The 20,712-nt window shown below is 48.8% G+C and overlaps 1 protein-coding gene across 3 annotated transcripts in view; it reads left to right on the top strand.

Annotated features, from left to right (window-relative positions):
• The window catches only part of CTIF (cap binding complex dependent translation initiation factor), a 146,847-nt gene that overhangs the window by 101,912 nt on the left and 24,223 nt on the right, over positions 1–20,712 (top strand). For 2 of the 3 annotated variants that reach the window (XM_038123495.1, XM_038123493.1), the window contains 2 exons: positions 14–455; positions 2,183–2,512. In XM_038123495.1, the coding sequence (XP_037979423.1) occupies positions 14–455; positions 2,183–2,512 (772 nt within the window). The remainder of the gene's footprint in view (positions 1–13; positions 456–2,182; positions 2,513–20,712) is intronic. The other variant, XM_038123494.1, reaches the window with a different exon arrangement.

Below are 20,712 nucleotides of genomic sequence, written 5' to 3'. Positions count from 1 at the left end.
TTTGACTTTCCAGGCGACAGCAGAGACTTCCCAGCGGGAACAAGTCTCAGCAGCACACGGATCATCAGCAGGGTGGCACCAAGCATAACAGGGACCACCAGAAACTCTACCAAGGAGGCCAGGCCCCTCACTCCTCGGGCAGGACGGGCCACCACGGCTACAGCCAGAACCGGAGATGGCACCACAACCAGAAGCACTCGCCCAACGACAAAGAAACGCACAGAAACGCCAAAGAGACTGAGAATCTGAAAATCGAGGACAGCTCCGCGTGCACAGCACACGTCCCCGCCGAGGCGCCGCGAGGCCCCGAGGCCGTGGAGAAGCAGTCCCAGCAGAGCCTCCCCGAGCCCGAGACCAAGAGGAAAGACAGCGGCCACGAGCGCGCTGGGGACAGGCCCAAGATCAATTTGCTTCAGTCTTCTAAGGACAGGCTGAGGAGGAGACTAAAAGAAAAGGTATTATTCCTCGAGTTTCTCTTTTTCTCAGGGTCTGGCTGATGGCCGTTCTCCATACAGAGGGGGGTGAGCTCAAGGGACCTTTCCATCAATGCTCCCAGCTTACCCTAATCCGCCAGTGTCAGCACGTCTCTTGAGGTGTCTTTGTGCTTCTTCAGGAGGCTTTTTATTGAAAGAAATGAGGCTCTGAGCTTGACTTCTTGGGTGAGGTTGATACCAGCTTAAGTTCTTCATGGACTGAAGCTCTCCCATTTTCCATGGGGGAAAGCTGGTGCATACGTGAGCTCCCTCCTGGTCTGAAGAGCTCAGTCACTTTGCAAAAAAACTTGTGAAAAGGCAATTTGTCTCTGCAACTACAGAGCTAAATCCCAAACTTTGATTTTTGAGTGCTGAGTAGTTGGATTCCGCTGCTTTAAAGCTGATATCCATTTATCTCTGCAATGAATTGAAATGCCCTTATCTCCCCCATTCCTTCCAACAACCCAACAACAACAAAAGTATTGCATGCAAGTGATGGAGGAGAAATCCTTTTTGGAAACAATATTCAGCCACAGATTTCTGAGGAATTTGGAGATGATATCTCCATTTGCCCCCTGTAAAACTCAGATTCTTTCTCTTGAGATTCTTTTGTCAGACTGTAAAAAGCATCCATGGGGTTATCTCTAATGAGATTTCCAAAATACAGAGCCAAAATAACCTGAACATATACAATTCCATGGGAGCGCATGTTGGAAATGTATACCTTTGAATGCATGAGCAATTACTATTTCTGGATGTGGCATGAGGGGGAGTAAGAGATTTTGTTAGTTATTTTTATGTTCTTTAAAGCAATGGGAGTATAGTAGAGACTTTCAGGGTATTCATTTTAGTGCTCTTCTCAGAAATTTAGAGTCTTGGAAGACTAAAAATCTCATCGGCACTCACTTTGGGGTGGGTGTTTTCAACATAACCAGTCTCTTGATGGGAGGTTTGGACAACTCCCTTGGAGACTGGATTTGCTACACGTTTGTATTACATAAGATTGGGCTGGAGAGGTAGAAGAAAGCAGACCAGAACAAGCAGGATGCATGCCTAACACTGGGGAAAAATGAGCAAACGCGTAATAAAATGTTGAAAAGAAGCAATAATTTCTGTGGTAATGATGGGAAGTGAAAAGTGTAATAGGCAAGAGATGGAAAAGTTGAGAGTCTTTTGAATTCTAGCATCATGTGACTTCTTTGATCTCAATTTGCATCATGAAGTGTATATATTAAAAATAAATTTATATTTAGATATATCTATTTATATGTATATATTTTATATTAAATATATATATATAATATATTTTTATGGGATTGTTGTCTGAAGAGTTTGCAAACATCAGTGCACTTTCTAAAGAGAAGCAAAAAAATGTCCATTATCATGATGTCACAGATACCAGAAACTGGTCCAAGATGCCAAGGACAGTCAGAGGTGATCACACTTTGACATCCTGGCTCAGGACCCTCCTCATCTTCTCCCTGAGCTGAGGGGTGGGACTTTGGGATTGAGTGGTGTGGGAAGCGGAGAAGGAGACATTTCTGGGGCAGGATGCATGCGCTTATGCTTTCCAATGCTGATGTTATACCATTGTGCCACTAAAAATTGCTTTGTCTTCTCTCTTTCTGTTTGTCCTCCCAATCCCCTTCCCCCTTTGCTGTTTGTGCAAGGACATGGGCTGATATATCTGTTTTTTCCTTGTGTAACAGACGCCTTGTCTTTCCCTTTTCACGGACCAGGACGAAGTCACGGTGGAAACCACCGACCCTGAAAAGAATAAAATGGACAAATTAATTGAAATTCTCAACAGCATGAGAAACAATAGCAGTGACGTTGACTCCAAGCTCACCACCTTCATGGAGGAGGCTCAGAACTCCACCAACTCTGAGGAGATGCTGGGGGAGATAGTCAAGACCATCTACCAGAAAGCGGTGACGGACCGCAGCTTTGCTTCCACAGCAGCAAAGCTCTGTGACAAAATGGCCCTTTTCATGGTGGAAGGAACCAAATTCCGGAGTCTGCTCCTCAACATGTTGCAGGTAACAAGTTAGTTACTCAGATGCCTGTAGCATCATCTCAATTGGGTTTACCATTTATTTGGAGCTGAGCTGTTACCAAATTCCTTTTGAACCCAATTGATGAGTTCAAACTGCGCCCGTTGTTTTGTCTGTGCACATCTTCAGTGATTACCATAGATAATGTGACACTGAGGGCTTTATTAAGGTGTTCTTCATTCTCATTTCATGAACTCTACATGGAACTGTGGCATCTCGCACCAGGGCCTGTCTGAGTAAGGAGTCAGCTGCTTGAGGCAGCATCCCCATGGCATGAAGAGAAATTAACTGGGAAGGTCTCTCAATATAGGCTGTTAGAGTGGAACTCAGCACCAGTGCACCAAGACAAGTCCCTGATGGTCTTAAACACCAGGATGGTCCCTGAGCAGGCTTTAGGCTGCACCACCTGGCTGAAGGGCCTGATTCTGGTTTCTGAAGGCAAACAAAACTGAAATAATTGCATATTTTCTCATTATTCTGGGTGACTTGTTTATTGATATGTGGAGAACTAGTTGGTTGCTCTGCTCCAAAACCATCAGCGACAGCAAAGTTGCAGAGGGGAGGAAAAAGCAGTGGCTCTCATCACTGGTCCATGAGGTTAATGGTTGGACTTGGTGGCCTTGGAGATCTTTTCCAGCCTGGATGATTCTATAATAATGTTGGATGATAGAAAAAAAGGGCTATCCTCAGCTGCCCATGGTCTGCTGGGAGGAGTGTGTTTTACTGCAGTGCCACCATCAGAGAGGGCAGTTGTTTTCTGGGAGGGTATCACACACACCTCCAATTTTCTGCCTCTGGGACAGAGTTGAAACCATGAATTTCCATCCTTAATTTAAGGTGCATTTCCATGTGGCTGTTCCCTCACACACCATCTGTGGGACACGCAGAGCTCACTTTTCATTTCTCTGCTCTCCATACAAGTCTGTTGCTCAGCACCACTCCAGTTTTTAATTCCCATTCCTGTTGTTCTTGCTGCTCTTGTTGGAGATGCTCTCTTGGATGCTGTGGCTGGCTGCCTCTACCTTGAGTTGGCTTTGGGGCAACACAGCAAACAGGGAAATAAGGAGTAAAATAAAATAGTGAAAATTAATGTCAGATAATTCTGCACATTGACTGGTCCAACTTTGCTTCTGTCATTGCTCTGCATGCACATCAAACACAATTCTCCTGTGTCAACTTCCCCCTGCAAAGCCCTTGGCCAGCATACACATCTGCCCATTACCTGTACCAGGTGGTGATTTTTTCCAGATTAGTATTTCCAAAGGGAATATCAGTCAGAGTGAGGGAAATTGCAGACAGAATCAGTCCCAGAATTAGCAGCAAGGGGCTGGAGGGAGCTCTAAACCTTCTGTGCATCCCTTTCTTCCCATACTAGGTCACTCTTGCATCTTTCCATGTTAGGCTGAGCAATCTAAGAAATCCAGAATAAAGCCCAGGAGTGATGGCATGAGAGCAGCAGGGTGTTAGCCCACAGTTGGTGCTGATGGCAGTCCTGGGTTTAGGGAGGATTCTTCCAGCTTGCTTTATTCCCTTGCCCCAGCAATTCCACCCATGCAAACAGACCCAGTAAACTGATTTATACTGCAGCATCCTGTGCAAGACTGAGTGGCTTCCCATTCAGCTCTTCACAGCATGAATGTAGGATAAATAATGTATCTCCTATCTCCAGAGAGACTCAAAGTGCTTCTCAGGAACGTGTTGCCAGTCACAGTGTGACGGGAGGGTTGTGGAGAGCTGAAGTGCAAAGAGGGAGCAGGGTGTGCGGGTGACTGAGTTCATGTGCTGAGGCACAGAGAAATATGCAAAAGGGATTTGTTCAGCCCCAAACTGCACATCTTTTATAAATGTCTTGATGGGCAAAAGGTGACAGATCATTACAGGTCAAAAGCAAAGTGCTGTGCGAAATTGAAAAATTTAACATTTCCTTTCTGATAGAAAAGGATTTTGACTTTCTCCAAGCACTGTTTCGTTTTCCAGATGAAACAATCAGATGCACTCAAACTGATTTAGAAATATTTCGGTAAAGCCCTAAAACAGGACTATTTTGAGGTATTCAGGTCTGATAGCCCTGGATGGAGACAGAGCCAGGTATGAGGCACAAAAGAGTCATTGCAGCTGCACTGGTGTGAAATAAGGAGGTTGATTATCAATATCAGTATGGTATGTTGGAACTGATACAATGTATTATCTGTATTAATAAGGCATATTGGATATTACGTCATGTTACAGAGCAGTGTGAATATCCCATTTGTGTATGACATATTAATACATTGATATCAATTATTACATATCCATATGTATACACATATACATGCACACACAGATCTAATATATCCATATATATCCATATGTTACAATGATATTTTTATATGACTGATGATAGGACATTACCCAGCTACAGTCCTGGCCCTTCCACTATCAGATGCTTTCCGTCAGCCATTTTTAGACAACTCACCGTTAATTAAAACAGAAAAATAAACCTTTATTAAAACGCTTGCTGCAGAGCAGGATTTGTGTCTCTCTAGCACCTTTCAGACTAATCTGATCCCCGGACGTAAGGAGCTCGGCTTGCTGGGCACCGGCGAGCTGGGGAATTACTGTGCCGGGGTGTGATAAATCGGGATCAGTGTGATCCCTCCCTCCCCGTGCTGCTGGCGCCTGGGGCTGCACCGCTCGCCCCCCCATCTGCTCCCAGCAGATGCTCCTGTTTTGTAGGGGTTTGTTTGTCCCTTTCCCTCAGGACTGCGATGGCAACAGCTCACCCCCACCAGAGGACCTCAGGAATTGGTGCACGAACCCCCTGAGGTGCCCTGCCAGCACGGTCATACCTATAGACAGTATCCCTCTATGCCTGTAGACAGTGTCCCTGTACCCTGCTGGACCTTAAAACAAGGTGGTTTTATTCCCTGAAAAACAGGCAGCAAACTATCTTTTTAACCTGGTTCCTGTTCTATTTTCAGGTATTGACAAGGTGCTCATGCTCAAGGGTTGCACATGTTCACAGCTTATCTCAGGGTACTTGTTTTGATCCCAAAAGAGATGCCAGTGCTGCAGCATGGGAGTGTTGTCACATCATCCTCCTCCCTGCCAGCAGCTCCTCTGAAGAGCTTCCCTACAGCCAACATGGTCCACTTCATCCTCTAAGGGGATTCATCAGGAAAACTCTGGTTTGAATTTATCCTTCACTCCATGTTTTGGTCCAGAATCTTGGCTAAGTCTAGAGTTTGGGTGCTGCCACCCTCTCAGGAAAAGAGATATGGAAAGGGGAGCCATGGGGTGGACAGCTGGTAGAGCTGCTGTGTGGGAGCTTGGCACTGGGGGGATCATTTGGCATCTGAGTTGTCCAGCCCTGGCACAGGCTGACCAGGCAAGTGGTGGAGACACCATTCCTGCAGGGATTTAAAAGCTTTGTGGGTGTGGCACCTGGGGACATGGGTCACTGGTGGCCTGGACAGTGCTGAGGGAGTGGTTGGACTTGATGATCTTAGAAGGCTTGTCCAACCTAAACAAATCTGTGGTTCTGTGATTTGGGTTTGATTTTCACCTCATTGAGTTTGGTTTAGTCGGTTGGTAGCAAGAGCGATTTTGAGCTATGTGAGCCCTTGGGATGGACCTGGGTGAGCTGGGCCCAGGGAGCTTGGATGTCTGGGGACAGAAGGAACATCTTAGCAAACACATACACAAGTTCTTCATGCCTCTAGAAATACCTTCTTAATTAATGCATTGAAAGTATTTCTCCTTTGAGAGGGTTTTGCTTGTCATAGTTCAGTTTCACTCACTGGCATGCCCAAGCTTTTTTTTTTTTTTTTTTTTTGCTTTTTTTTTTTTTTTTTTTTTTGCTTTTTTTTTCTTTCCAGTGGGGGGTGTTAAGCAATGTGCCTCAAACCCTTCACATGTAACATAAGTTGGAGTACTCCTCTGCTGGAACAACCGTGCTCTTTATAGCAGAGCTGTGTCTGCATCTGAGCTATGCAGAGCCAAGTGTATTATTAGAGTGAACATCACTGGGGCTGTAATTGTACACTGCTCCCCTTGGCAACCACGGCCAACAGCACATCAAACAGAAGGCTGATACCTTCTTTTAATAATAATTAAAAAAAAAAGAAACACAAAAATCACGAAATGAACATCCCGGCGCAGAGCAGCAGAGCCTGCTGGCCTGCTGCCAGAGGAGTTCCATCCCTGCACATGGAGCTGCCTTGGTGCCAGAGGAGAAGGGCTGGTTCTGCTGGATGCCCTGTGGCTTACCCTGCTGCATGCCCCGTTGGATACCCTGTGGCATACCCTAATGTATATCCCGTTTCACACCCTAATGCATACCCTAAGGCACTCTGCATTTGATACGTCATAGGATACTGTGTGGCATACCCTAATGCATCCCAAAATTTATACCCTAATGCATACTCAGTGGTGTACCCTCATGCATATCCTGTTGGATGCCCTGTGGCATTCCCTGGTGAATATCTTGTGGTGCAGCCTAATGCACTTCCCATGGTATATCCTTTGGTACATCCTAAACACACCCCATTACTTACCCTAATGCACTTCCCGTGGCATGTCCTATGGTACATCCTAATATACACACCCTGCTACATACCCTAATGCACTTCCCATGGTGTTTCCTATGGTATATCCTAATACACACCCTGTTACATACCATAATGCATTCCCTATGGCATACCCTATGGTATACCCTAGTGCATACCCTATAGTGTATGCTAAAATATTCCCTGTGGTATATCCTAATGCATTCCTTAATACACATCCTATTGCACACCCAAGTGCCTACCTTATGATTTTCCTTACTGTATATCCTGTTGGATGCCCTGTGGCACACCCTCATCAATACTGTATGGTATATCCTAATGCATTCTCTATGGCATACCCTAATGAATACCCCATTGCCCACCCTAATGCTCCCCTGTTGCATACCCATATGGGGGTTTTGCCTTATTGCCTGCCCTATTGCACATGCTATTGCATATCCTGATACATTCCTGATGTTGCACACCCACACAGGGTTTCTTCATCATCTTACTGCAACCTCTTGATGCCCCAGAAATGGCCCTTCCTTGGTTCAGTGCTGTGCTTGGGTCTGGATGTAGAAATTTTATAGAAACACAGAACATCCTGAGCAAGAAGGGACCCACAAGGATCACGGAGTCCAAGCCCTGACCCTGCACAGGCACCTCAGTGACTCCTGAGAATGTTGTCCAAACATTCCTGGAGCTCTGGCAGCCTCGGGGCCGTGCCCATTCCCTGGGGAGCCTGGGCAGTGCCCCACCACCCTCTGGGGGAAGAACCTTTTCCCAATTTCCAGCCTAACCCTCCCTGGCACAGCTCCAGCCATTTCCATGGGTCCTGTCCCTGGTCACACAGAGCAAAGGTCAGTGCCTGACCCTTCTCTGCACATTACAAGGAAATTGTAACTGCAGTGAGTCTCCCCTCAGTTTCTTCTCCAGGCAGAACAAATGAAGTGCCCTCAGCCCCTCCTTGGATGGCTTCCCCTCTAGACCCTTGAGATGAATAGTGTTGGTTTTGGCAGAGGTTTCACTTCAGTCTCAGTGGTCTTGGTTGGGTTTGAGATGATTGGTGTGACCATTTATAGAGGGGCTCAACCAGGAAGGTGGCCAAAAATCCATTTATGTCATCCCAGGTGGGGGATGGAAGAGGAGAATTTAGGTTGGAGCGTTTTTTTGGATGTAGGCATTGCGGCATGAGGTACTGGAGAGCTGACTGATTCCCTCTAGTAAATGTGGATGCAGTGTGAAGGGTTTGCCAAGCGGAGCGTGAGGATTTGGGAGGAATGAGGTGAAGTTTTTCCTGTCCTGTAGCCTTTTTAGTCTGAGCAAACAACCTCCCAGTCATAGCAGCCCTTTCAGCACTGTAGGGCTCTAAGTTGTAGTGATAGACACTGGGTGGATACTGTGGGAACTGGGGCATGGAAGTTGGTTGGATTCAATGATCTTAGAAGTCTTTCCCAACCCTAGTGGTTCTGTGATGTTTTGTATTATTCTAAGTATTACATTAATGGTGAATGCTGAAAGGCAGATTCTTTTTTTTTTCCTTCTCAACATGATTATTGGTGAGGAACAGTTTGTGGTTTGGCAGAAGTGGAGGCAGGAATATCCAAGTGTGGCTGGAGAGTATCTGACCTGTGCACCCTGTCCAGCACTGACTGCAAAAACCCATCCGTCCTCTTTCTATGGCTGTTTTTAATATAATTTAATTACAGATGGTCCAATCTGTGCACATAAAACAGAGTGGTACCACTTGTCTCTGAAGGGGTGTTGCCCAGCAGACATCAGAGTGTTGCTTCACTGAGAGGTGGGGGAAAAAAAAGTCCCTATGGCTCTGGAGCAGATCCTAAAGCCATACAAGTGTGTGCTCATGGGCCACAGCAGTGAGTTCAGCTCCACAGAGCAGCACTACGTCCATCTCTAAGATCTGTGCATGAGCCAACATTGCAGCCTTTTGTTTCTCCTCCACAGGAGTTTGATGAGCTCTTCCCCCAGCGAGGTGGGGATTCAATGGGGAAAGCCTCCTTGGCTTGAGCTGCTCTCCATGGCTGTCTGTGCAGACCAGGAACATCGTGGTGGTGAACCTCAGAATGGATGCCAGCTCCTCAGGAGCCGAACACAAGCACAGAAACAGCAAATGATGCTGCCCTTGTGCTGACACCTTAATTTAGGGGTTTGCAGAGACTTTTAGAGCTTGGAAACCTTTCTTCCTTTACATTTCTGATATTGATAAACATCAAACCGTCCTGCTTTTGTAAATCACTGAGGGACTCCCCCAGCAAAAGTTTTGTGTAGCTTTGAAGAGATTTATTTTCTATACGCCCAGGCAATTCGAAGGCAGTTCTAAATTCATGCACACTCATATATCTATGCAGTGCTTGAAGGGGCACGGGGAATGCAGCCCCGTGGGTGGCTCTGAGGAGCATCCCCAGCTGCTGCATCCTCCTCCTCTCAAGCACAGAGGAAAAATAGTGGAAAGGAGACACATTCCCTGTTTTTTGCCCATGCATGTGTCTCTGGAGACATTCTCCAATTTTTTACAGTGTATTTGCTATTTTATTTTTATTATTTATTATTGTATCATTTTTATCGCTTGATTCTTGTATTCAATTACTTCTTATTTTGCTCATGTATTAATATATATATGTATTTATATATATATATATATGCTTTATATATACATATATATATTATAATTATACAATGTTAGTAACTTTTTTTTTTTTTTTTAATTCTTACTATGGTTTGTTTTGGTTTTTTTCCCCCCTTCTTTTGCAGTCATCCGGGGCCGAACACACCCCGTGCAAGTGTCGGCAGCAGGCAGGAGAGGGAGCCCGGGGAGCAGGCTGGCTGTGTGCCTGCGCCGGCAGGTGAAGGGCAGGGCTGGGCATCAATTGGAGCCGTCCCTGCCTTTACCCCGAGCCCGGCCAAGCCTGCCCGTAGTAACAGCGCTGGGCTTGGCCCCGGGAGGCTCCAGGAGCCGCTGGCACACGGCTCCCGTGCGGGGCTGGGAGTTACTGGAGAGCCCTGGATTAAATGTCCGGCTGCGTGCTTCCAACTTGCCACTTCTCCCAAGCGGAACGGTGACTGTAGGAACCACGCGGCTCCTCTGCGGCTTTTCCATGGCAAAGGGAATGTGGTGGGAGCCCGGGAGCGCCGGGCAGCACCTCCCTGGAGGGTGGTGGTGAGGTGGGGAGGGGTTAATGGAGCACAAGACGTCAGGTTTTAACGGAGTGCAAAAAAAGGGGCAGGTTTGCACTGAGAGGAAGGAGAGGATGGGGACAGGAGCTGTGCCACACAAGCACTAGGAGCTGGGGATAGTTGAGCCAGACCCTAAATTAAAAAAGCAGTGGGTTTGCACTGCACATCAGCCCTCAGTCTGAGCCCGGGGGTGGGTTTTGGGGGTCATGTTGAGTTGCAGCTGGAGGTGGCCACAGGGCCACCGACGTAGCAGTGAGTGTCACAGGGGATGACAAGGGGATTGTCCCCACTGCTGTGCAGGTCTCTGGGGTCTGCAGTCTGCCCAGTGCAGCCACATTCATGGCTCTGCACAGGAAAGGTGTTTGGTTTAGACAAGCAGTGCATCGTGCAGTTGGGAGTTTGGTAGGAAGCAGGACTAATTTTCCAAAAAAAAAAAAATCCCTTCCAGTTTAAAGATTGGCATATTTGATTTTAATTCGATCTCCTGGTAAGCGTTTGCAATGCTTGGATGCATCATGCAAAAATAGCCATCGCCTTTAGTCCATAAATTTGTGTGTGGCTTCTCCTGGCTTCTTTTCACCTCAGAGGGGCCAAGATTTCAAAGCCATGGCAGGGACCAGCCCCTGCTCCAGCACATGATGGGACCACAGGGATATGGTACTTGATGTCTCATTGTCTCTCTAGGCACTGGGTGCCCTGGGCATCTCCCAGTGATGGTGTTACCCAGCAGAGGCTCCGTCCTCTTGCTTGTGCATGTTGATGGTGAAGAGTGCCAGGAGCACCCCTGGCCAAACTGCTGCTGCCTGCTAAAAGCACAGATGAGTTCAGAGCAGGGCATTGGGGTGGTGGGACCCGTGCACAGCCTGTGCATGGGCTCAAGTGCAGAGCAGAGGCTGTTCTGGGCTCTAGGTGGAGACTGCAGACTGCTCAGCCTGCCTGCAGCCCTGGGACAGAGCCAGGCAGCAGCCTCCTGCTGGGGTGGGCTCCTGGCTGCCCCCAGCCATTGCTGGTGGGTGAGGATGCTGGGGGTCCTGGTAGAAGCAGAAATTAAAAAAAAACAACAGCTGAAAATCCATGTATCCATTGATGAGAGGTGAGGAAAGGCAGGGGGACACTTCAGTGTTGAGACCTCTCCAGATCAGGCTGAACTGGCATCAGCTCCTACTCTCTTGTTTATTCCCGAAAGGCTCAAGCCCACAGGATGTGGGAACATGTTCCTGTCAGCCCAGGGGCTCAGCTGGCCCAAGGCACCCTCCTCACAGACCATCTGCTCCTGCCTGCTCCAGCCCAAATCCAGCTCAAGCTGCTGCAGCAACCCCCAGGCAGGGATTTTGGGATGCTGTGGGGTTGGAGGATCCCTCCTCCCCATACCCACAGACACCCTGCTGTGCCCAGCCCTGCTCTTAGCTGATTCCCTTCACCCCACCTGGGAACAGGAGTTTTGGAGCCTCACTGGGCCCCTGTGATGCATCACCCTACGTGGGACTCATCCCACAAACCCCACACCCGCCTGTCATTTTGTCAGGGAATGAAGCATCTTGCTGACACAGGAGCACCTGGAGAAGCAGGTGCCAGGGACATCACCTCCTGTGCCAAGGCCAGGGCAGGTGGATGCACCAGCATCAGCCCAAAAATGGGGTTTGGTTTGAAGGATGTTGGAGAGGGAAGCATCTCTTTTTCTCCCTGGAGAAGGGGGAGCATGAGGTAACATGCTTTGCCCATCCCTGGCTTTACTGGACACAGGCCCATAGCATACAGAGGATGCTTTTGTGCTCACCAGCAGGAAATCTCTTGTTTTAAGGTTTTCTAGCTGAGTCACAAGTTTCTGTACCAGATTCAGTTTCCAGCCAAGTGAGCCTGACTGCTGTGGTGGCACCCAGAGTGATGGTCCTGTGGGACCTGCAGCTTGAGCACCCTCAGCATCCTCCAGGCATGCTTAGGCTCAGGGTTTTTTTGCTGGGTATTTTGGCCTGTAGATGTCTGCCAGAATCTGTATTTGGAGAATGAGTGCTTCCAACAAAGTCCACATCCCCTTTGCCTCCCCTGTGATGTTCATTTTGCACAGCCTCATCTTTTCCTGCTGCACACGTTTAAACAAGAAAATACAAAATGATGGTAGGAAGTGGCTTTGGTGGTTCATTGGAGCAGAGGACCTACAGGACACTTGAGAGGTGAGGAGTGAGGCTTGAGAATTATTTCAGATCCCTGTCCTACAGCTTGCCAGACCTGATACTGATGCAAAACACAGCATCCAAGTCTTGGGGACAGAAGCAAACAATGCTTGGCTGGAGGATGTTGCCCTGCCTTGACACATCCTCTGGTCTCATCAGCAGTGCTGCCACCCATGGGGTGTCCCCCCATGCTCCTTCCCTCACTGAGCATCCCAAAATAGTGCTTCCTTTTCCCCTCCCAGTGATAAATTCCTCCACTTTTCTTGCTTCCTTTTTTGAAAATTACTGTTGCTCTAAATACTAATTTTTATTAAACAGAGCATAAAAATAAGCATCTGTGGCAGTGCTGGGAATCCAAAATCAGTGATAAAACCAGGCTGGACAGGGTTTGGGGCAACCTGGTGAAGTGGAAGGTGTCCCTGCCCATGGCAGGGAGGTTGGAATGGTCTTTAAGGCCCCTTCTAAACCAAACCATTCTGTGATTCTGTGATAACACTTCCACTTCAGGAGCAGCAGGAACTGAAAGTGAGGACAGCAAGAGCAAAGTGTCCACCAGCTAAGGAGACAGTTTCAAGCTGGAGAAACAAAACCTTTCCATTTCTGCTTTGTTTTGAGTAAGGTGTGTTTGCTTGCATCTCTAATATTCACCAGCCCATGCCATCCAGTGGTCTTACACAGTGATGCTTGAAGTCTACCAGCGTGTAGCAAAATACATCCTGGTAATCATGGACATCCCTTTAGAGATACAAAGGATGGAGGAACTGAGGGTGTTTGCAGGTTGATGTTGTTTTCTGCAATCTGTAATCTTTTTGTAATCTTAGCTTTTCCAGCATGGATAGGCAGCTTCAGAGGCATTGTAGGGTGCTCCATACCTGTATTCTGCAGGGGATGAGCAAAAAATATTAATGTATCTTTCACATCCACTAAAAAAAGTAAAACCCAGCCAAATACAACATTTCTTACAGCAAAAGTTCCCTGGCTACATAGAATTTGTAAATATTAGCCTCTGAGAAAGATTTTCTGAGCTACTTTGTGTAAATAACATTTTTTTAGCAGACTGGCACTTCACCTCCAGGTCTCGATTTTCAAGTCGTCGCTCATCCCCCCAGTCCCAGGGCTGCATTTCCAGCAGGGGGATCCAGCACTGGTACACAGTGCCCATGGGGTGCCTGGTGGTGGGAGAGACGTGGTGGAAAGCAGATGGAGGAGATAAGAAGGGTGACAGCCCCTTTGCTCTCCAGCGTGTTTGCTCAGCAATGCTGAGTGCTGGGCCAGAGCCACCACCTCCCTGCAGACTAAACAGTTGCAGTGTTTTCTCTCCCATGACCGAAAGAATTTAGTAAAGGGTCCCGGTATGAAACTTTACACGAACTCTGGGTGCCACGAATATCTCTGGCTGGGAGTCTGTTAACTCCTCCGGTTCCTTGATCATCCGCGCGGTTCAGTCCCAGGGCAGATGAAAAGGAGACCCATCCCACCATGGATCTGGCCAGCTGCCTGCAGGACCCCCCGAGCTCTCCCACCCACTGAGTTCTTGTGCATCCATCTTTCTGGGGATTTTGTTGCTTGCTTTTAAAGGAGAGAGCCAAGAATTCTGGCCATGATGGAGCTCTGGAGTCGTCCAGCTCAGGAAAGACATGGACCTGTTAGAGCGGGTCCAGGGCAGGATTCTCCCAGGGCTGGAGCTCCTGTGCTCTGCAGCCAGCCTGGCACAGCTGGGGCTGTTCAGCTGCACCAGAGAAGGCTCCAGGGACACCTGCGAGCCCCTGCCAGGGCCTGCAGGGGCTCCAGGAGAGCTGCCCAGGCACTGGGGACAAGGCATGCGGGGCCAGCAGCCAGGCAATGGCTTCCCAGGGCCAGAGGGCAGGCCCAGATGGGATATTGGGCAGGAATTGCTGGCTGGGAGGGTGGGCAGGCCCTGGCCCAGGGTGCCCAGAGCAGCTGGGGCTGTCCCTGCATCCCTGGCAGTGTCCAAGGCTGGGTTGAACAGGGCTTGGCACACCCTTGGATAGTGAGAGGTGGAAGATGGGTTGGAATTAGATAACCTTTAAAAGTTCTTTCCAGACCTGATTCTATAACATCTCATGCCCCTTGGATCTGTTTGGAGCCATCTGTACGCAGCAATGTCTATCTGAATGTTGTCCACTTCCCTCTGCCACCCAGCTCAGGGACATGCACTTCAGGGAGAGCTTTTGGGGAGGGGAGAAGCCCCTAAGGCTTCATTCATCCTTTGGTCCTGGCTTGCAGAGGAGCAGAGGCCAAGCCTCAGTGTCTTGCCCAGCTCAGCAGATGGGTGGTCCCAGTCCCACGTCATGGTGAACGCCACCAAGAGGGCACTTCCTAGGAGGGTCTTAGCATCCCATGGGATAACATCCTGCTGCCAGCTACCAGGCACCCAGGAAAATCCCTCTGTGGACTGAAGTGATGTGAGCCAGGAGTGCCTGTGCAGTAAAGCTCCTGATGTCAAACAGGATTAGCTGCCTGCCTTTCCCTGCCCAGTTTCATTCATTCACAGGCAAGCTTGCCTTTCAATGGACACAGCTTAATTTCCAGTGCAAGTGGACTTCCTCCAGCCCTGGTGCCTGGACAAAGGAGCACCTTCCTCCACAGTCAGTTTTCCTCATCTTACATCCCTCTTTCCAAATCTGGCCTGTCCCCATAGATCCCTCATCACCTCCACCTTATAAAGAGGACACATTGCATGTGCAGAATTTAAAATAAGAAGAATGCATCCTGCTGGCAAAATCCAGCTGGTCCCTGCTGCATCCTCCTGGGCTGCAAGGCTGAATATCTCCAGACATGGCATTTGCAAGCAGGATCCATCTATCAGACAAAATGAGGGTGCCAGTCATCACCTCAGCCTGGTGTTGGGAGTGGGATGAGCATTTTCTCTGGAACAAAAATGGCCTCTGAGCAGATCTGGGGATGGTGCTGGGGCTCAGACCCTGCCATATAGTGGAGAAGACTTTGCAAACTGCCCATCAAACAATCCCCACCCATGTGAAGTAACCCGAAAATAGTGTTTTTTGAGATTTCTTGAAACCATTATGCTTTTACACTGAACTCGTGCTATGGGAAATGCAGCCTGTGGGATGGGAGATTCATACTAATCCATTTTGCCATGAAGTGGGGGTATCAGCACTGCTGTGGATGCTGGGATGAGCAGGGATTTGCTGTGCTTGATCCTCTCTCTTCCTACCACCTCCTTGTAGCGAGGAGGGGATTGCTGGCCTCGGGGTGGGGTGCTCTAGAGGACATGGATTCTCTGTCTCCTTTTCAGGGGGAGGACTCTCAGTGTCTCCAAAATTCCCAAGGTAGCCCAAGGTTTTCTGTGCACACTCATAAGAGACAAAGGGCATATTGCTGGCTCCAGATTCCCACAGTACTGGGACATGCAGGAATAAAATGAATATAACAAGGAACTCCTGCATTGCTGCAGAAGAGCAAGGCTGCCAAGGGGGAGCTGCTTCCTCTGGGCACTGCACAGCGTGTCTGCAGGGCTGGGTCAAACAGGTGTCCCTGCTGCTCTGATGGCAACCCAGCAGGGGAATTAATTTGTTTCTTTGTGGTCCCGTGTCTCCCTTCCGGTGCCTGTCTGTGGGACTGAAAGATAGGCTTGTGATTCTCAGACAGGTGATTAATTCCCCTTGTCTGTGTGTCCTGCAGATGGCAGGTCTGCCCCTTGCTCGCTGCATGGTCTGGCTGAGGATGGTAATGATGTTTTGCTATGTCTGGGTTCATGGGATAGCAGGTGTTTAAGGTGATGATAAACTGCTGTTATCCAGCTGAGCTGACACCCTGGCACGTGTTTGGGAACCCAGAAAGGTGTGAGATAGGAAGGACAGCAATAAAAATTAACTGATGAGGAAGACAACTCTGTCACCTGGGTAGTGCTGGAGGAGGTGCTGGCAAACATCCAGGACAAAATGGTGATTGTGGTTGGTTGTGTGCAGACCAGGCTACTGAATTCACCCTCCTGGTCCTCTCAGGGCTTCCACCCAGACAGTGCTCCAAGATCTCTAGCAACTGCGAGGTTAACAGCAAAACTTCTGTTTGCACATCCATCATTATGCTCCCACCAGGGTGATTTCAGCCTCAACTAAATCAATAATTAACTGCTTGTACCTCTGCAGCCTCTCAAGGACCTCACAGACATCACTGGCTGAAGCCATGAGACACCCACGTTGGGTGGGTAATTGCTGCTGATCCCAGATTTGGAGCCAGATGAAGAGGTCAGGGTGAGACCAGGGGGCAGGAGGTTCAAGTGACCACTTGGCTGGTCACCTCCAGGTGTGTGTAGACACGAGAAGTATCCACAGCCACTCTTGGCTCTGGTCATCGGCTGCCTCAGTTACCCACACCAGGGAATGTAAAATTGTGTTTCTTGTCCTGGGAGTTTGCTTAGGCTCTGCTTTAGAAAAAGCAGTTTTCTGACCTTATTTTCCGCTTCATGCCCAAATCCTTCTGAGAGGAATAAGCACTGTGTGTCTGCCTGATGGCTGCAGAATCTTTGTTGAATTATTCTTGCCGAACTGGAAGAATTCCATATCCCTGGAATTGTTCAAGGCAGATTGGACGGGGCTTGGGGCAACCTGGTCTGGTGGAAAGTGTCCCTGTCCATGACAGGGGGTCATAAAGAGATGAGTTATGGGGCCCCTTCCAACCCAAACATCTTGTGATTCTGTGAATTGGCCAGTGGCATCTAATGCAAGCTACAAATCACCCCGTGGTCAGATGATGTGTGGTGGGTGTCTGTGGGGTGGTGGTCAGAGTCCTAGTAGCCCAGACTTTCACCCATGTGGTGCTTTTGAGAGCCCTCTGCAATTAAAACCATTTACAGAGCTGTGGCCATCATGAAGTCAGGTCCACGCTGAAGATCACTGGTAGGATTTCCTGCTTTTGCCAAAATGACCAAAACATCCTGAGAAGATATTCTCAGATATCTGCATGTTCAAATGGTGCAGATCCAGCCTGGAGGAAGCAACGTGATGAAAGCCTGTGGGAGTGAAATGCCTCACGGCTGGGTGAAGCCAGGACCTCTGCGAGGCTGGGCACAGGGTGTCATCTGTAATTTAAAAGCTTTATCTGCTTTAAATGTCAATAGCTCCTTTGTTGGAGTCGTAATAATTGCCATGATTCGCATGTCTCAGTCACACACCCCAGAGCACTTCTCAGAGGAAGATGAGCAAATCATTCCCGTTTCTTGCCGGATGGAAAATCAGGGTACAGAGGTGATTGGAGCCCACACAGGGCTGGAAATAAACCTCAGTCTCCTGTGCTGCTGTTCCCCGGGTTCTGCATGGGAGCTGTAGGCTCAAAGCAGGTTGTCTGTCATCGCCTTACCCTGTTCTGTCTTGTCTCCATGCTGGCAGTAGTGTGGGCAGGGATGGTGTGAGGGGATCTCAGTGAGGTTCTGTCCTTGGGTGCAGGCAGAGAGGCCAGGAGTGGGTGGATGGAGGAAGAGCAGAGCCCGTGGAAGAGCTGATGGTCCCATTTCATGTCCCACCACCTCCAGCAGAGTTTTTGTAGTGGTGTCCATGAAGTGAGACTTTCCCAATGAAACTGTGGGTGGTACAGAGGAGCTCAGTGAGACCCCACAAATCCGTGAGCAGAGGTGTTTGATCATTCCCTGGTGCTGTCACAAGGTTCTCCTGCACCTCCTGAGCTCCTTCCAAATGCCCTGTGCTCCAAACTAATCATCTCACTGGTTTATACTCCTCAGGAAGCAAAGCTGCACACCAGAACCTCCTCCAAGCCAGGACCTAAATTCACATAGTATTTAAATCTGTAGCAGGGAATAATGAAGTTGATGTTAACTGTGCAAAGTGTAATTTATGGAGCCCTTTCTAGGAAGATCTGAGAAGGGAGCAGGCAGAGGCTGTGCTTCTCCAGGACAGCAATAAAGAGACAGAGGCTGTCCAACCTCTATCCACCAGTTCCCTCCTCCAACCTATTTGATTTGTCTTAGCCCTTTCCAAAGAGCCATTTAGGGCTCCAGCATTTTACAGAACATTGCCAGTAAGATCAACTATTTAGCACAGCCTATCTCAGCTTTTTATATAGCTCTTAGCACAGATATCTAAGCATCATATATTTCTTTTTGTGCAGTATTTCTGACTCAGTATTTCCTGCCTCCTTGACAATGACTGTGTAAACAGCAGAGCTGCCAGAGGAAGAGCCCTGTGTTTACAGAGCAACAAGCCCAAATGTGCCTTTATTTTTTAGCCCATCAGAAGGTGGTGATGCTTAAATTAACCCTCATTTTTATCTCTCACTAAACTTTTGCCCTCGAACTTGCTGCTACCAGAATCAGCCATGGGTTGGTGGGCCCAGATCTGGGAAAAGTTATTTGGAACGTTCTTATAAAGAAGTGCAGCAAACTCCCAAGGGAAGAATTTTCGGCTGCAGCTGTCTGAGGTGGAGTGAAGGCTTAGATCCAATGGCAAAATGCTGCTTCTCATCCCACCTGATTCTGCTGCCTACCAAAAATGTTAGAGGATGGATTTGCTCCTGTCCCACAGAGTGGCCATTCCTCTTGGCTCTTCTGGCTTGGTCCTAGTCTTGGAAAGGTCTCCTGTCCACTGTTGTAGCCCAGTGTTGCATGAGCTGCATCTACACTGGGATGAGGAGTGGGCTTTCACTTGGCTGCAAGAGTGAACACCCCCAGGAAAAAGGCATTTTGAATTTCCACTGCTGGCTGGAGCCTCAGCCAGGCTTACAAAGGAGCCAGCAGGGGATGTCAGAGGTTTTGCTGAGCCCTGGGCCATCTCTGTGATGTGTGTGAACACAGGCCACCCTGACCTACCCATGGTGAGGTCCAGCATGATGAACGTGCTCAGCCTTCAGATTTATGCCCCAAACTTGTCCTGTATGAGAGCTCTTTAGAGATCCCCTTGGCATCCCCCCCACTTCCCACATGGTTTCCCAATGAATTCTTCTCCCAAACCAGGCAGAGAAGAAAGGCCAACCCTACCTGGTATAAATACATTTTATTTTAAACTATAGGCACTGAAGGAAGGTCATCCAGTAGACACACCCAGATTATCTACAGGCCAGAGCACCCCCAAATTAGTAATACAATTCATGTTTAAAAATACAGCCAAACTGATGAAAGATAATTTGCTTACTGCCCTGACATCACCACCTAAGCATGGGGCAAGCCAATCCACAGGTTATTTTTATATAACTCCATGAGGCATTTCCAGAGCAAATAAAGTTCAGTGGGCAGGGCAGTGACCCGGCTGTCTGGTTCCAGAGCTTTTCAGCCCCCTCAAGGCTCGTCATCAGTGTGTGGAGGTCTGTGGGTCAGGGCACAGCTTCATCGGATGTGCCCCAGGCACACAGGACGTGGGGTTGGTTCTCTGACAGCCAGTTCCTCACCTCTCCCACGTGCTGGCTCTGGCTCATCCGTTCGGGTTGCACAGCCTTTGGAGCTGCTCTCAGTGTTCTCAAAGGGTCACAGGGCCAGCTGTGGGCATGGCTGACCTGCAGCAGGTGAGTCACACGTGTGACTCCATTAATTGAACAGCCCAGCTGAGCCTCAGTGGCTGCAGTGGTCTCCTCAAACTCCCCAAGGCAGGTGGGACACCTCTGCATGGGTGGCACTCAGTGCACACCAAGGTACAGGTCAAACCTGCAGTCCGAAGGCCAAATTTAAGGACAGAGCTTCCTGGACCACCTTCCTGGTGCATGCTGGGACACTGGAGTAGCATCGCCCTGAGGCATGTGGATTTCTAAGGATGCTTCAGGATACCCCTGGCGCTGCAAGTCCAGCTGCTGTGGAGGCTCCTGCCGGGCCCTACTCTGGCCTGCAGGCAAGTGTGGTCCAGAAAAATTCCTTCCACTGGCAACATGTTGTTCCTGCTTTGTCAGAGGAATCAGTGTCACTGCCTTCTTTTTGCAGAATATGTGCAAATCACCTCCTTTTGCAATGTTTGGCCCAGCCTGAGTTCGCAAATGGAGCAAAATTATTCCCACTGCAGCATCACATTCTGTGTGGAAATGTTTGCCATGCCTTCTGCATCCATACCACATTCCATCCCCCTCTCCCATCCGTCATGGGGGTCCCTCAAAGTCTACAGAAGCTTTTCTGTGACTGGAGGAGCAGGGACCACAGACCCTTTTACAAGGATCTGTTCATCTGCAAAGGTGGGGGAGTGTTCATTGATGTCTGTCTCTGCATCACCACTGGGCGCCACAGGATGAAAAAAGGAGGGTGATGTGTGGTGGAATCCTTTCCTGCCCAGCTCCCATCCCAGGCCTGATGAGTTTGGTTTGGTTTGCTAGTTGGTTT

This window comes from Motacilla alba, chromosome Z (genome assembly GCF_015832195.1).
Source record: "Motacilla alba alba isolate MOTALB_02 chromosome Z, Motacilla_alba_V1.0_pri, whole genome shotgun sequence".
NCBI classification, from domain to species: domain Eukaryota; kingdom Metazoa; phylum Chordata; class Aves; order Passeriformes; family Motacillidae; genus Motacilla; species Motacilla alba.
Note: the sequence above shows the minus strand (reverse complement) of the source record. Positions and strands in the feature narration are given on the sequence as shown.